General features: G+C 40.0%; 1 protein-coding gene across 1 annotated transcript in view; it reads right to left on the bottom strand.

The window, feature by feature from the left end:
* Window positions 1–8,203: 8,203 nt before the first annotated feature.
* Window positions 8,204–17,782, bottom strand: part of plxna4 (plexin A4) — a 209,020-nt gene continuing 199,441 nt past the window's right edge. Inside the window, exons 30-32 of the mRNA XM_055054731.1 lie at window positions 13,929–14,141; window positions 12,399–12,549; window positions 8,204–12,121 (exon numbers count right to left, since the gene is read on the bottom strand). Of these exons, the coding sequence (XP_054910706.1) occupies window positions 12,026–12,121; window positions 12,399–12,549; window positions 13,929–14,141 (460 nt within the window). The 3' untranslated portion in view covers window positions 8,204–12,025. The remainder of the gene's footprint in view (window positions 12,122–12,398; window positions 12,550–13,928; window positions 14,142–17,782) is intronic.

Raw genomic sequence — 17,782 nt, 5'->3', positions numbered from 1 at the left:
CATAACAAGGCTTTGCTCTTTCGCATTCATCATTTTATATCGTTTAACTCCCTCGGCTCTGTTTTGGCCAAAGAAGGTGACACATTGATGAATCTCTGCATCGTCCTGCTGACAGCAGCGGGATGCTGGCCAGGTGCACGCCAGTGGTCTTCTGGAACAAAGACAGGTATGAAGAGGATGTTGAAAGGGTGAGGGATGTAACTGGGACATGGATTGTGAAAGAGTAAAATGAAAGGTTGAATGAAAGAGAGAGGTGTCCTGAGGGACAAGAGGAAAGGGTAGAAAGGGATGAAGAGAATGCGAGCAAAGCCAGGTGAAGTTGTTTTTCCTCTTTTGAGGGAAGGGAGGGGTATTTTGTCAGCTCAAACAGACCGAGGGTTATCTGTCTCCCCCAGCTGTGCCACCCAGCTGTCACAAACCCCTTTGCCTCGTCTCAGTCCTGGCATCCTGGCACTCACTCCCTCTGCCCACCATTATCTCCCTGGGTGCTCTTCAGATTTACCTGACTTTTATTCGTATGGAAATGAGTGTTTTGAGGTAAACAAACGTGTCTCAATAAGTCTGTCCTTCTCTGCATCTTCAAGACAAATAAGTTCCCTTCTTGCTGCAGGCCATCCCAGTGTTCATTCATGTTCTTCCTCCCTTCTAATTATTTTACTGTTTGTGTAAAACGAAGGCAGAATCTGAATGCGTCCACTGTCATTTCCTGGTGAAAGTCACGCCATGCCAATCTGAAGTCCCTGTTGCTGCTTCCACCACCCCAACCCTGCCGGGTAAGAGCCTCAATTACCCAGAGTCTATCACTGCAAACAGCCACTTTGCAGCCAACCACCTGTGACTTGGACTAAGGGAAGCTCCGGCTTGAGCGTGGCACTGTTGAGGGAGAACAGCCAAAGCCACGGGCTGGGCAGCCAACCATTGATTAAAGGAATCAGTATTGATTAAGGGAGCAGGGGACATCTGGAATGGACCAATTTATGTCCCCACATCAATTATTCAAATGGATTCCTCTGAATTGGATTAGAGGACAATCTTCCTGCCATCGTTTCCACCCATATACAATCTGCACCCTCTCAGCAAGCTGTCGTCACGAGGCTCCAGACAAGTCGGCTCAGTGAATTACAAACTTTTAGCTCAAGCTGGGAATATGCATGCACAAACAAGCCAGAAAGGGGCAGGTGCTGGGCTGTTAATGAGCAAACAGTAAGAGAAGCAAACAGCTAAAACACTACAGGGCTCCAATTTTCACCTATTGCACCAACGATGTGATGTTTCAAGCTCCACTGCCTTGCTGATCAAGCTTTAGGTTTACTACATGGACAGCTACCTGATTTATATGGGCTCAGGGAGGTGTTAAATTGAATGGCTGGTTAAAATCACTCAGCTCTTTACAAATTGTCAGCATTAAAAAGGTGCATTAAAATACTTCCAGGACAGGGTTCCTTTTATTCTTTCAGTAATGGATCACTGACAAATGCCTAAAGCCAATTGTTGGCCCACACTGTGTTGTTAGATTTGTTTCTCAGTTTGCCCTTCTGTCTCTGTGTTGACATCTTGAGGGCTTGAACACTGCACAGAATGGTGCATCCTGCTGCAGTCTGAGCCAGAGGGTTATTCATATTCATAATGTTGTTGCTGCAGAAGCTGCGACAACGTGTGTTGCTTTGTTCACTTATGGTGAGTCACTGCAGGCCGGGGTGTTTGTTCCAACGCTTTGTGCGAGTGTGTGCCTGCTGGGACTCCTCTTTGTGGATCACACAGCAGTCGCCTCGCAGAAACCAGAGCTCACACCGAGTCCAGCTGATGGGCTCCTGTCCATCGCAAGAGGGCTAAACGTGGTGGCAATGTGATTGGAGCCGGAGCCGCAGCCCACAGGTGGCTGAGGATGATAGAGCGATGCCGTTTGTCTGCTACCCTAACAGAAACAGTGATCCCTCTCATATTAAAAGGGATACATCACAAATGAACATAGATGTTCCACTCAAGAATTGCAGAAGGGTCTGTGCATTTTATCACTCGTGATGGTCAGTTTTAAAGTCTCGGGTCTGTGTCTTAAAATTGAGAACTTTATTATACCACTTAGTTGAGCGATTTGCTGTATTTATTCATTGCTGCTCTGTGAAGAGTTTTTTTTCTGAATGACGGTTAGTTATGGCTCACTTTCACTCAGAACTGGAAATTTAAGAAATTTCTCTTTAAGTTGGGTTTTTAAGTGGAGAAATAAGTGGTTTTTCATAAACTCCTTGCCTCAAAATTCAATACATGTAAATTCTGGTGATAGCTGCAGTAAGAAACGCCTTGTAGCTGCACTCCTCGTGATTTGCATGCTGTCGGATCTTTCACACAGTGCTTTGAAATCTGCTTTATTACATGTTGTTAAAGTTTGAGAGCGAAGTGCTGAATTTCAAAGAGTGATGGGCTTATTGTAATGATGGAAGAGTGGGGGAACTCTTCAGTGATATTACTGCAATGTTTTGTTTTCCTAATAATCTGAAACTCTGATGTGAGTCTGTTTGCCTTGTAAATAATCTACACCAAAGTTTCCTCTCTGTTTGAAAACAATCAAACACAGGAACTCTACGTTTAGTTTTAACACCCAGGAGAGTTTAACTCATTCTTAAGCAGCTGTTTTCATACAACAACAATATTTTAACATTTTTTTGCCACTGAGAAACATCTTTGATTGGAGAAGAAGCACCAGAGAAAAAAATGGTTGGGATATTGACAGAAATCACTGGGAAGGAAGATTTGTGACCCATGACAACCATTGGGCACCAGCAGTAATAAGGACTCACGAAATGCCTCTCGTTGTACAGCCTGACACAGAAAAGTTGACAAATAAGTTCTTTAGACTTGGTGTGGATTTGATGAATGGGAAATTAGTTTCTATAGCTCAAACTCACTTCCTAATGCCACTGCACAATAAACCAAGGTGCATTTGTTCTGCTCAGATGGGTTTATCATGGCTGGTGTGAACCTGGCCAGTGTGACCAGACCCACACAGTCTACAGGGAGGTGATGAGGTTGGATGGCATGAAGTATGCAATATATATATAGAGCACTATTAATAGTTTGTAGATAGACTTATGTGTTCATGCAGAAGCTTGGAAGAAGAGGAATTTCGAATATGATTAAATCAAAGCACAACAGACAGAAACATCTGCCTTTGGATGAGGCTCAATTTTAATTCAACAAAATATTTTTAAACTGAAAGCAATGAGAAAAACTCCTAACGGTAAACATAATGTGGTCTGCCTGCTATCCAAAATATTGAATGGACATCAAACCAAATATCAGTATGTATGCATCTGATCTACTGTATAATTTTGATCATGTGTGGACAAAAGCAAGTCTGAAATAAATTCAGGGTGTGCCCATCCACTTCTGGCTTGGACAAATGAGAGAAGTAGTGTAATCACTGCACCCGGAATAGGAATCAATTAAACAATATCCAAATTCATGTAAATGATAAGTGTACATACACTTTGTCTGTAACTGTGCATATGTTCATAGAAAATCCAATAACTTTGGTATGATTATTGCAGAAAGACAACATTTATTGCATGTTTCTCAGATCATTTGGAAGAAATTCCTCAAAACTCAGAACTGAAACAAGAAATAAGAGCAAAATGTTGCTGTTGTAGCTTATAGATATTTCCATGTTAATGGGATCCTTTGAATTGTGCCCATCTGTTGCACAGCTATAATCCATTACCAGCAGGACGAACGTGACGGACATGTAAGCAGACAATGAAGTAAAAATAAATTCTGTGTTCTCCTCAACTAGATAATCAATTTGCTGTGTTGTATAGACTCACGCTGCTTTGGTAATTTGTGTTTTGGTGAGAACATTTGGCACTGGAGCCCAGGGAGCAAATGTGCAGCTTAGAAGGGACTGCATGGTTGATATTGATCAGGAACTGGATTGGGAGAGAATAAAAAAAGAGACTTAATGTATGTGTGAGGGAAGCAGAGCTGCTGTTTAGCATAACTGAATGCATCTGGACTCTTAAATCTATGTCTATTCAAGGTTGTCCTATGATGTTTTAATCATTCACATTTGAGGCATTAGTTTTATTAATATAAGTCATCATAAGCAGTTTCACCTGTATTGGTTTATCACCAGTTGACAGAGGAGAAATATTCCAGTTTCTGCTCTTTGTTCTACTCAGTGACTCCACTAATATGACTCAGCAGGCTACTTTGTATTTCAGTCTTGTTGCTAAAAAGCTTGACAGACTTGCATCTTCTTCCTCCATCTGTAGAGTCTAATCTTTTTTTTCTGGACGTAACGTCGTGTTTCTGATTTTCTTCCTCCTGCCACCAGCAACACAAATGTTTACAGAAACAGAACAGACGGAGGAGAATGCACCAATAAATCAGAAATTGCTCCCATCTGCTTGTGATTGCAGTTGTCAATAACTGAATCCACTGCTGAAATTAGACCCTTCACCGAGTGTCCAGGCTGAGCTGCTGTCGTCAATTCATCCATCCTGCCCGCCTGCCTCACATTCAGTTGTGAGGAGAGGGAGATGAAGAACTTAATTCCAAAGCTCCAAATCAAAAATGTTTGAGTAAGTCTTTTCTGTCCACAGAGGCTGTTAATAGATGTTCAGAGAAGAGTCAGAGAGGCCTGCGGATACTCTGGAGGGGCTGCGGACAGAGCCACAGCTCAGGTGGTAAAATCTGTCAGCAAGTTAGTGATCAGTGGCCTCAACAGAGGGGTAAGGAAAGATCCACAATTGTGTTTTGCCACAGCCAATATTTAGAGGGAGGTGCTAAGATCAGATTGAGGTCAGTTATAAGCTTTTGGGCTTTAATCAATTTACTGTCATAGTTGTGGCAGCAACATCCGGCAGTAGGGACATGTCAGTGGCTGAGAGTGATGGGAAGATGGATGGATCTAAAATTACTGACTGGCTTAGATTCAGAGCTGCATTTTGGTTAAATTATATCCATACATTAGAATGACTGCTTTTCACAGATGATGTCCATCTAGTCTGCCTAAGATAAAAATGTTTGAAAAGAACCAAAAATTCAGTCTGAACTTTTATTCAGCCAAATATTGCTTTGTTATTCAGCCCACTTTTCAGATTAGAATTTGCTTAATGAAAGAAAAACATGTAAATTCCCTTTTCCTTTACAAGTATGCTGTACTTTGTGTTAGTCTGTCAAATAAAACACATTAAGATTTATGGTGTTATATTACAGAAATAAAAAAGTAAAAGTTATAAATATGTTTGTAACTTTCATCTTTCATATTAAGAGATACAAAGTGGCTCGATTGAAAAATGGATGCACTTTCACCATCTTCTAACCTTTCCAAGTAGAAAAAGAGCAAAGATGAGTGAAATGCTTAAAAAAAAAAATTAAAGCTCTTAGCACCTTCAGTGGTTTGACACCTCTGAAATCCCCCCTTCTCTGCTCTTCTAAGTCCAAACGCAAAGATGCATCACAAACATCTGACAGGCTGCTACCATTAGCCAGCTAGAGCCATTAATAAGCACGAAGTGTTTTTAAACTCCGAGAAAACGATAAGCACACTCATTGTAAATGATGGACATGAAATTTGCTTTTGCCATCTCCATACGTCAACATGGCATAATGTTAACATCGAGCTGCTTTGGATCTTTCATTTCCTCATGCTGTCATCACATTAGTTTCCTTCCTAGAGAACTTTGACACAGCTACTGATGGAGCGAGATTTGTCACTCATATTGCTGTGTTGACAGTAAATGTAATAGTGTTTTTTTTTATAGTTGAGGATAAGTCTCTTAAACCATTGAATGAATATAGGCTGAAGTCTCTAATCAGTGGGTTCAGCCTTATTGATCATCCTGTTTTCCTGTCTTCCTTTACTCATCACTCTCTCTCCTTCACGTCTTATATTTTAAACTCCACAGCCACATTATTTCTGGCTGTGGGCTTGATGGCAGTGTGGGGGTTTCAGGGTTAAAGGGTTGCCGTGATCATGGGAGTGTGGAAAGCCACCCTGGTGCAAAGCAATCATAGCCGGCTCTCTATCATCCTCCCTCCTCCACTACCTCCATCCAGCCTCTCTCCACCCGCCGCCCCTCAGAGGTGCCTCCAGTGTCCCCTCCATTATTCCCAGCTCACTAGTCAGAAAATTAGGGTAAAACTCGGCAGGCCTTCCTCCTCTTGCTAACTCTTCTCCTCTGTTCTCCCACCATCCCTCCTTCCATTTTTCACCCATTACTCCCAGTTCACTGGTCGGTATATGGAGGGTGACTCGAGGCCAATTCAATCTCTTGTCCCTGTCAAACCACTCAGTCTGCTGGAGTGCCACAGCCCCCTGTCTATATTTACCCATCCAACCAGTTGTCACTCTGTTTTGTGCATCTCACACACCTCCTGCCCTCCTTCCCATTTGTCAATTCTTCTGCTAACTTTTTGACTTTTTTCCAATTCTGTTTGTCCCAAGGTAGCTATTTTTAAGGTAACGTGAAGGAATTTATCATGCAGATTGCGAACAGTAGTTGTGTTTGGAAAGATAACATGTTGACATGGAAAATGTTAAGCAAAATATATATATTAACTGCCTTTGATGTGGTAAGAGGAGGAGTGCAGATTTAACTAGAAGCACATTTCGTGTAGTTTGTAGTTAAACTCCCTGTACGGAGTGATTAGCTAAAGGGCTTACAGGCTCAGTCAATCTTTACCAGTTCTGCAGATTCTTTATCTTGCTTCAAGCATGCTGTTCTTTTATTATCATGACCTGGGTTGAATCATGCCAGGAAACGCCTCAATAAAAGAGTAAAGACTTTTTTAATCTGCCTCTTGACAGCGAAGCCTCAGGAGATTAAATGCATGTTTGTTTTAACTGGTGCCAGAACTTCCTTAAATTGCTCAGCTGTACAGTTCTGACATTTACATGCTCTCGCCTTTGACATAAATGTGATGGTAAATACTGTGCTACCAATTCAATTCAGTTTAATTGTCACAAAGCTCATTTAAATATTACTATTGGTTCATTTGGACAGTTTTGGCTGGGATAGACTCAATACAACAGACAACTTCACCGGCTTTCAAAAATAGTAACTCCAAAAATACTTGAAATTACTTTATATTCAATTTAGTCCACAGTAGGTAAGAATTGCATATGCAGGCTCTTTCTTGCAGGGATAGCCATATGCCTTTTGTAGCCATCTGCAAACTTCTGGCATTATACTGGCAGAATAGTTTACCAGAAGGAGTAGCGCTTGTTTGAATAAGTGACTTTTATGTGTTAAACATGGATTTCAGATACTACATATTTGATTACTATTCAGTTGCATATGTAGTTTGTTTTTCATTCCACTGCTACTGTGTCAGATGTCTTTGTTACTAATATGGAAAGTTTCTTCTTTAGCATCTGATGCTTTGACAATGGTGTTTATTGAACTGGATGTCTTTACTTAGTACTTGGTCTCTGCTCTGCTGAATACAGGCTGAAATTATAGCTTTTGAACGTTAACTTATACATTGTGTGCATAATGCAACACCTAAGGAGGTTCATTATAATCCCTGCATATGGTGATCTTTGGTCAAACTATCAATTGTCTAAGTGCATATTCTAAAACTATTTTTATCTACTTATACTATTATTACAGAGCAGTACATTTATAGTGCCCACAGAGTCATCGGTAATAAGAAAAAAAGTAGATCTGAGAGTATCTCAGCTGTGCTGAACACAAGTCAAAGTGGCTGGAAAGAAACGTGAGCTGATATGAAGTATTGAAGGTTTGTGTAATTGACTCATTTCAAGCTAAGAAAAGACAGAAACAGCTCCATTGATTCTTATACTGACACATTTAGGTTGTGGTCCAGTGGAAGGTTTAAATTTTTATTTTTTATTTTTGTGCTTTACAGGAGTGTTTGGTCTGCCATGAACCACCATCTGATCACATGTGGTTTGTGAACACGCAGCAAAGGTAGGCTGCTTTCTCAGATATTTAACTCCTTTCTTTAGGAGGAAACAGAAAAATTGAATTGGAGTTTTAAAAGAGACCAATTATGCAAAATTATCTATTTGAACTTCCATTTTGGTCTTTACTGCTTCTACAAACAGACCAGTAAAACACAAAACTGTCCAGGTGAATGAATGATTATTTACATGAGACAGATTGCATAATAATGCTTAATCCATTAAATTGAAATATTGTATAAAATGAGGCAATGAGCAAAAACTAGTCAGCCATTTGTTTCATAATAAAGTTTATTCTATATTACAAATAGTATTTTGTTCTTGACTGCAAAATAGGAATGCATTATATTTACATACACAGGTATACAATTAATTATAACAAAGTTAGAGAAGCTCGCCTTATAATTCCCCAGGTTTCGTTTTTATCTCTCAATAAGATACTCTTTATCTTTCAGATATGATCTAGTAAAAGTCTTTTCTACCATGTTTGTGTAACACCTGCGATAACACTGAGCTAGGAGGACATTTTAAATTCCTACAAAATGTTTGAAGGTGGAAACTTTATCTGTGCTGTTGGTAGCACAAGGAGGCTACAAGCAGGCAACCTTTGTTGGAGGGTAAATGTTGAGCCAGGAAGAAAGGAAAGCTGGGAAGTAGCACTGAGGAGGGAGTTTTACAATGACATCCAAGGACTCTCAGCTTGTGCTTTCCATTGTTCCTGTGTTTTGGACACGGTATATGTAGAGAATCTTTACTGAAAGTTTCAGTTCGCTGTTTCTTAAAATTCAGAAAATTTTTGATATGTGAACTAACTGCCTGTCTAAGTGTACCTCTCTAAACTGCAACAGGCAAGGAATCTCCTCATAAGAAAAAAGTGAACAATTAGTTTCACATATTTTTTTTCCCCTGATCACTGAATATACCATGAATATGCCATAGCCTAAGCGATAGCGGGTTGTGCCAACAGCACTCTTCAGTGTGGAAGCCATTACTGAAGAAATAAGTCTCTAAATGAGCTACTTTTAGTGTCAGTGATGTGTTTTGAAGTCAGAGGAAGCATAAATAAACTAAGACATTATTTAGAAAGAAGTTACTTTCTTTGGAGACATACTGGCTGTTTGTTCAGGCTGCTGGTGGCTTTGCTTCCTCTCATTTTTTACTTTTGTTGAAATGTTCTTTTCATGTCAAACTTTAGAGTATGAAATGAGCTGTAAACCAGGAGATGGTGAATTTGAAAATGCCTTCAAGATATTGTGTAGAGTTGGCCAAGAAGTGGATTGAACTGGAGCCAACTTCTTAGATTCCAGGATGGCTGAATGCATTATAGTAACGTTTCTGATTTTGAACTTTCAGCTTCACTTAGTCATAGAATATGCTGGATTTTCATTGTTGTTTGCCCTTGTGACTCTGAGAGGTAAAATTAGTGTTTACTTTGTGTAAAGATTAAACTCAGCCTTTGTGAAATAGTGATGCTGACCCACTTATCGCTAAGAAAAGATGACCTACAGCTGGAGATGTAGCTTCCAATAAAACCCTAGTTTTATTGGATTTCAAAATTAAGTTAAGGGTCTAGTGAAAAACGTTTACCATACTTCCAACACATTAAATGCTGCTGGCAGATAATTGAAGAAAATTCAACAGCTTCAAGTTTTACAAAAACCTAAGATCAGAAATTGGAAAACTTGGGGCGACTCCAGCCAAAATAATTTTTTTCAACAAAGCAATTTCTGTTGGTTTTGTGCTCTTGATACATTTCCTTTCTGTCCAAGCTCAACAGATGGGTGGTAAAATAATCAACTGCAGGGTTTGCATGTTTTCTCACCCAAAATTCGAACCACACAGGAGGCACTGAGGGCCTGTAATGAAGGACATGGTAGACCTAAATCTCCCAAGTAGTTGCAGGAGTATATGAATATCTTTGAGCAAGGCATTTCCATTTCATACCATCCAAATAGGTCAACATGCAAAGGTAAATATCTGTAGTATTTAGCAACTATCACGTCACAAAAACTGTGGGTATGAAACTCTGCAGGAGGCCAAACGTGATAAAGGTTCCACCTTAAACAACAGTTTTTCTTATATGAACAGTTCACTTTTTCCCATCTCGGTTCTTCCAAGCAAAAGAAAGAATAAAGAACACATCCACATCATCATTGCAAGGCTTAGTTTTCTTGTTTTTCACTTTTTTTAAAATAAGTTTCTTAAATGGTTTACGTTTTACATGCGCTTAAAAAGCCAATAAAGGACCCAAGGTGGACCTAGGGCGGTCTTCACACATTCACATCACCACATGGGGTACGTTGTCAAGGCAAAAGAAAGGGCAGAGGTCAAAAGGTACGGAGGGCGCCTCCATCATCACTTTCAGTCACTCTTTCACTCTCATGGTGCCGGCGTATGTCCAACAAGTTGTAATTACTCTTCATGTCTGTGATGCTGACAGAATTTTGTTTCTTTTCTTTGAGGCTTGGAGAAGGCCGCCCCCTCTCACCACTGAGGACAACTACACTAATACAGAAAGAGTGCCTCAAGAAATTGGAGTTTTGCCATATGCAGCTAGCTACCATCTCCAATGCTTGTGCAAAACAGATAAGCTGTTAATCGAGGAGCCAGACAAAAAAAGGGCAGCTGGTGTGCCGAGAGCAGGAGAGGCCAGGGAGGATCGGATCACGTCGCCCACGGAGCCTCTCACCTCAACACACTGAGGTCAGAAAAAAATCACACAGGCTTCTTACAGTTCCAGTCACAATATGTTTTTTTTTTGTCAGTTCCTCAGTGGCACTTTATAAATACATTTTTGACCGTTTTTTTTGAAAATTTCAAGCTCCTTTGGTTTTTGGCTGACCAGCAAAGTCCATCTCGTTTCATTTTTCCCCACGTGAAAGTCTTAAATAATAACATCCTTGAAAAGACGTGCTACTTAGACAACAAAGCCCCTTTAGGTAGCAGTCAGCCATCTCTGGCTTCACTGTGTTCAGTCATTCTTACCCCGTGCATCTCAGTCAGCTTCTCCGTTTAGCTCCTTAGGGTTGTTGTGGATATCTGGGCAGCTGCTGATTTATTTTCTCTCTTGTGTATTTTTGTGTGTGCTTTGATAGACCATTGGAAGAGACTGCTCCTGGTGTTTGTCTTCCAGAGATGGTTGTGTGCTTTTTAATCAAAGGGTCCAACTTGGGTGGGGCTCTAGCATTTGATCTAGTAGCTTTAATTTGCAGTAGCCATGGAAGCAGAAATCATGAGCTTTTTGTTTTTTTTAATTATTTCTTGAAAGTACGCTAGGCAGGTAAAAAGGTGTGAAAGGTACAACAAGCTAAAGGCTGCGGATGCTCTGCTTTGTTTCAGGGAGGAAAAGTTCAGGGAGCGATATTCCCTCCCCACACCCTATCAGTCTTGTCTTTAGATACAACCCGAGCTACATTTAAAGAACACAAAAACATTCTAGGTTTGCCTGGATTTGACCCAGATTCACGGATATGTATGCTTTGCTTGAAGGTACAGTGTAAACTTGGCAAACCATTCTTGCATTAATTTTCTCCAGAGGTGTTCATTTGGCTTGCAGTCATCGCTCTTGATGTTTGCACTTGATGCCATATGTTGAATCTAGAACTACGTTAAACAGAACTCTAGATGATTTTATCTTAACTATCCTATTTTTAAAAGTTCAACATATGGACACCCCACGCTGTAGTTTCCAAAGATTTACTATCAGTGTAAATTGTTGAAGGCAACATAAATTTTTTTTCTTCTTTTAATCCAGCAGGGGGAGGATGCCAATATGGCCAGCTCTCAAGTAATCCCCCAAAGAAGCTCCCCCCTGTGATGAAGCTGAGGGACGCCCCACATTGCCCTGCAGGAGACGTTGACCTCAGCTGCACACCACCCCTCGTGAATATTCAGGTAAACTAGTCTATGCAGCTGTGTTGATGAGGAAAACAAAAATATCTCTCAGGGAGGGAAGCAGAAGAAAAGTTGAGGAAGAAGTAATCTCTGAAAAGCTGAGGGTGGAAGTCAGATGATGGAAAAAACATGGGGACAGGTCTTCGCTCAGGCACAGCTCGGTTTCTGACGGGGTCTCTTCCCAGTGCACCCTGGGAAGTGCGGTCCTCAGCTCTCCAGACTCATGAAGGCCACCACCTGCTCCAGCTTGAAGGCCAGTCTCTGTTTCCTGGCTGCGTCATCCTGCTCAAGTGAACATACAATCTGTTTCCAGGACAGGGAGGCAAACATGGAACATTTATTAATAATCATTAATTATAGTATGGGAAGCGATAGCTCAATAATGCTACTCAGTTGCAGTATTAAAACTGTTTTGCTGAGCAGTTTAGAAACTATACATATGTTAATTGACATACATTGTGGATGGCTGATGTATCTCTTTAAATTATGCTGTAATATTCAGTCACCAACACTGCAAAGACGGATTGATGTTTCACTTTCTGAAAAGAGCTTTCTTTAGAAACGTAACGGTGTTACGTACCTCTTCAGTGTACTTTCCCACGTATGAGTAAATCTCACTGAGAGAGCTCATGGTGTTAAACTCATTCATGTGCATCCGTGACTGTTCTGCCAAGTAGGCATTCATGTCCTGGTCACTGATTGCCGGCATCTTGCTAATGTCTGAGTAGTACCTGTTGAGAGACAAGGACACTTTCTGTATAACTTACACGAAAAACTTTTTTGGAATAAGGTGTTATTTTTCTTACTTCCTTTTAATAATTTTTTAGCTAATGCATATTTTATGGAAACCACATGTGCGTTTGGTAGTAAAGTGACTGAGGAGGCTGTGCTGCCTCAGATTTCAGCACCACAACAGTAGACATGCACACATGGTCCATTACGTTAAAGGCAATCAGTCAGTGTCAGCAACAGCTGTGTTTCCCATATCAGCTATGTTAATTAAAACAGCTTATTAACATATTAAATTCCTGTAGCTGCAGCCACTTGAGGACAGGCCTGCTGGATAGCTAAATAATTTTAGGAGTGTGTGTGAGAGAGTGTCTGCCAGACAAGCTGAGAGACCAAACTGAGCAAAGGAAAGGCAGGTGGGTGTTGCTCACAGAGGTCATGCTCACATCAACACCTGCTCAGTGTTGGAAGGCAGTAACGCTGAGCTCCTAGCAGGGTATTGTTAGTGCAAAAAGCAGGTGTGTTTGTTTCAGCGTTTTCATCTTGCCTGAAAGTGAACTATTTCACTCTTTTCTTACAAATGTCTGTGCTACATTCACAATTCCTCCAACTATCCTTACATTAATACAGCTTTTAAAACCGCTTGACCTGAAAATGATCAATTATAATATGAAAGGTTGTCACAAAATGTAAACTTTAAAATCAGTGACATGTAAATTGTGACTTGAAAATAAATGATTGCTGGTATAACACTGGAAAAGTAACAATTAATACAGACAAAGGTAGAAATTGACAGCTAGCATGTGAGTAATTAAAATGTCAAAATTACTTAAGTCAGAATGTTAATGTTACATGGCCTAGCACAGCATTTACACCCCTTAAGCTTTCTCACATTATGTTGACAGATTTCCACTAAAGTTAAAACACTAGATACATGTACTTGAAGTACTGAACGCGGTCTTGATGCAAAGAAATGTAATTAACCTTTAACTTGAAGAGTGGCTTACAATGCAACCTTTTGGTTATTGTTCAGATTTGGGGTCTATCTATCTGTTATAGATACTGCAAACCGATGTACAGTGTCTTATCTTTTATTCAGGATTTAATTGGTGATAAAGAATAAAAAATGTGAAGTCTTAATTTTAACATTACTGCATTCTGCTGCTTGTACCTCTAATATTCTGCCTTTTTTCCTCACATGTGCTTCTGAACTGTCCCAACCAACTGACTTTCCCTGTGCTGCAGCTCTCTTGCTGTAGGCAAACCAATCCATCCTCACTGTGTTGTAATTTGGATGGGGTTTCACAGCTCATAGATCAGTGCTACAGCCACATAGCTAATGTAAGTTCTCTCTCCTTCCATCCATCCACTAAGTGCTCACCTCTCCACCCAGCTCTTGTAGCTGGGGATGTCCTTGGCATAAAGCAGCTTGTTGGATGGTGAGTCTTTCCCAAGGCGGTGTTCTGAGGTGGAGCAGGAGTCCATGAAGGTCTGGGCCACTACGGACAAACAGGCATCTGTGATGCTGCTCTTGTGGATGTCAAACACAAACTGGGGGTTCTTGATCACATTCACCCAGAAGCGCAGAGGTAGGCTGAAAAAATGTGAGCAAAAGAGTTTAGTGGTAAACTATTATTACTATACATAGTCAAGGCTTTAACATTTATATTACTGTAGTGAGTCATCAGTTAAACATGGGCAAAGAAAAATATAACTTCTGTTTTTTACAGTTTTGGGCAGAAGCAGTTCTCCAAACTGTTGCTTTTGTAACAACCTTCTCCTGCTGTTGGATATTATCACTTATAATCTTTATAACCTGGAGACCTATCTGTCACTACTTTTGTTTAGGGAGGACATTGTTTTAAACATTTTTGCTACAGTACAGACTTTCAGGTATAACACAATGTTTTGGTCCCTTGCTATGTGCTTGTTTTTTCCACATGTTCCTTAATTATATTCATGAAAATGACTAAAATCATGAGCTCCATGTGAGTGACATTATGTTAATCCAGCTATTCAAACACAGAAAACACATCAAAGCAACACAGAATTGCTTTAAGATGAAGTTTAAATGTCATTTTGAAATTTGCTACAGAGAGTTAGTCAATAGGCATGAACATATTATTTGCCAGAGGGGGTGAAGATTCAATCATGTTGAAAAGCTAGTACACAGTTGCTGTTGTTGCTCCTGTATGTGCCTAATTCAATAAAGGCTTTATCTTTAAAACCAGGTGGTGGCCGGTTCTCATTTTCTCAAACAGTGTCCAGCAGTCTTCAATTGACGCCGCACTGTGACACAATTCATATTGGCTTATTTGTGCAAGTGGGTCCTATTTTTGTGCCTGTCCAGAATGATAAAAATATACAAGTCTTTTTATTTACTGAGCTTGTTTCTGCCAAAATAAATAGATACGGGGCCAGCTTTATCTGGGGGCTGCTGTGGAAGAAGCTCAGGTGGCATTAACAAAGAGCTGTGTGGATCACTGTAGCTTTACTATTTTATAAGCTTTTTAGGTGATATGAGGAAAAAAATCAATCAGGATAGACAGTGTATTCTATCCAGTACAGGTGTTTCAGTGGCACAATAATAAGGGATAAAGTAAAAATAACCATTAAAAAAAGGAAATGAAATCATTTAAAACACTAGTGATAAGTATGTATTTTGGCCCAAAAGCAATTGAGATGTACATTCTAACAAAAGAGGATTTGGTATTGGAAAAGATCTCTGTATTATGCCTACAAAATTAATCTAAGCAAAGAATCTAGTGGGATTATGTACAGGGATCAAAGGGATATTAACAACGCTGCTGTTCTGCAGTGATCATTGGCAATCTGGTCTTTCAGTAGGGCAGTGGTTGCCACAATGATGAAGTCCCATGCGAATTTTGTAATTGTGTTTTTAAAATTTCCATCATAATTCTTGTGCATCACCCACTAAAAATTACCAAAGCGTGTAAATTTGGCAGTTGGCTCATGCTGCGTATATATGAATGTTTTTTTGATCAGGAGTTTTGGTCGGGGATTAGAGGTAAATATCATCTGCCAAGATCAAGGGCTTCGCTTATTCAGGAGGAATTATGCTGGGTGGTGCATGAAACCATGGAAAAAAGACCCTTTCCACTGATTCATGACTACAAAGGCCAGCCAATGGGGCCTTTTAGGCAAAGTTGCCTTATTTGGTTTAATGGGCAGTCGAACTTTTCATAAGTATAAAGAAACTACTGATGCTCAAAATCCTTTTTTTTTTTTCTCACATAATCAGCCACAAAATCACAGTGACACATATAAAGGACATGTGTTGTCCTTTATATGTATAAATATGGACTTCAATAAATATTTGCTAATTGTATAAGTAACATTCGTTCAGGCTCTTTATTGAGGTAATATACTTGCTGATGTTTCATGGTTAATGTAACATGGGTATAAGGATGTTCTTCTAAAGTCATTTAAAAAGCACTTATTTGTCTCTTCGAATTTCTCTCTCCGAATCAGCTCAATATTTGGGGTCTACAGTGGCAATAAGCCCAAAAGAACAAACATCGAAAAAAAAAAAATGGTTTTAATCAAACAAATTGCTGGTAGCATCGTGTTTGGGAAACTGCCTGAATTGTGAAAAGTTAATACAATACATACAAAATTATTCACTATTAGCTTCATCAACAGCTAAGCAGTTTAAGGTGAGACTAAACATAGTTGAGTGTATGTGTAACACTGTCTGTATTGAAGATAAACCTAAAAATTCAGTCCCAAAAATTTGGTTATTCAAACACATTTAAGTTGTTTGTTACATAATAATTCCACACTGAATAGTTCAAATGCGCTGGTACAACAGCTAGGAAAATGACCGTCACATATATACTGAGGGTATATAATCTTCTCACAGGAACTTTAAAACCCAGTTTCTTTATAGAATCATTTAAATTTGCTCGAAGTGCATCAATAATGAGGGTAATTACCATCAACAAGCAAATGGTTGGATATGCGACACTGGAGGCATTACAATGTAGCCAGGAAAGTGACGAGCTTCATAAACACAATCTAGTGGGCTTTGCTCCAGAAAGGACTTCAATAAGCCAATATGCAAATTTTGATGAGAATGGCACATTAATTATGACTAGAACATGCACTAATCTGTATCTCTATCCTAACAGGGCTGTTTATAGTCTGAGTAGGGAGGTGCTGCAGTAGCACTGAGGACAGACGATCCACATCTATGTGACAGTTCTGCACAGTAATTAAATTTCCTTCTATCTCCTCTACACGAAAAACACACTGTGGCAATCGGCAGGCAGGCAAAAAACAGAAGAGAGAAGATGTGAGCAGACGCCGACACGCTGCCATTAATCCAAAGGATACCATCTGGAGAGGCTCCTAGAGCCAGTGATTCAACTATGTAGAGACTTATTGCAAAAATAAATCCACAGCTGAACTCAACACAATGCAGAAGAAAACGACTGAACATTTATGTTATTTTAAAGCTTCTGCAGAAATTAAAGGTATGCAAGTTGGTTTCAGGGTGTCTGAAACTTGAACAAAAGCAAAGGTAAACTGGAATGGATTTCACTTTTGACAGCTTGCAGAATAAACTGAAGAAACATTCAGATTTTCAGTGTAGACCATGTCATTTGAAACCTAATGTCATAGTAACACCATTAAGAACCACATAAAAATGTGATAGGAGGCAAATGGTAGGCAGGGGAATAATTTAAGGGCAGGGCTATACTGTGATACTTGGCGGGTGGGGATGGGCGTAAATGGGACTTTGGGGGTTGCATTGGGGTGCAAAAGCTTTCACTGCAGCTGAGGTTAATGGTGTGTATGATGACAATGAGAATGGGGGACTTAATAGGACGGGGGCTCAGCTTGGAGGAGATGCTTGCATCATTATTCTCTACTCTTGGCCTGTTGTCACAGCTAATATTCCAGCTTAAACTTATGCATATTCAAGCAACTACAACTGGCTCAGCCTCAGCAGATTTTGACAGTTTCCTATGATAGATTGCTGGTCATTTATGACGGATCGAGCCCATTAAGAAAATAATACTACAAAACCTGTTCTGCTGTCAGAAAATACTAACTATCCCATGACCTGACACTAGAAATACCAAAATTAAAATGAAAAGCAAACACTTCCTCTTTGGCCTCCAACCGCCTATTCCTCTCCCCATCTCGAATTGTCCTTCTGAGCCTCACTCTGTGCTATGCATGCTGGGATCTTGACAGAGGCCAGAAGGC

The sequence above is a fragment of the Poeciliopsis prolifica genome, unplaced genomic scaffold (genome assembly GCF_027474105.1).
Source record: "Poeciliopsis prolifica strain line A6 unplaced genomic scaffold, Auburn_PproV2 SCAFFOLD040, whole genome shotgun sequence".
In the NCBI taxonomy this organism is placed as follows: domain Eukaryota; kingdom Metazoa; phylum Chordata; class Actinopteri; order Cyprinodontiformes; family Poeciliidae; genus Poeciliopsis; species Poeciliopsis prolifica.
The sequence above is the reverse complement of the archived record's forward strand: the minus strand, read 5'-3'. Positions and strand labels throughout refer to the sequence as shown.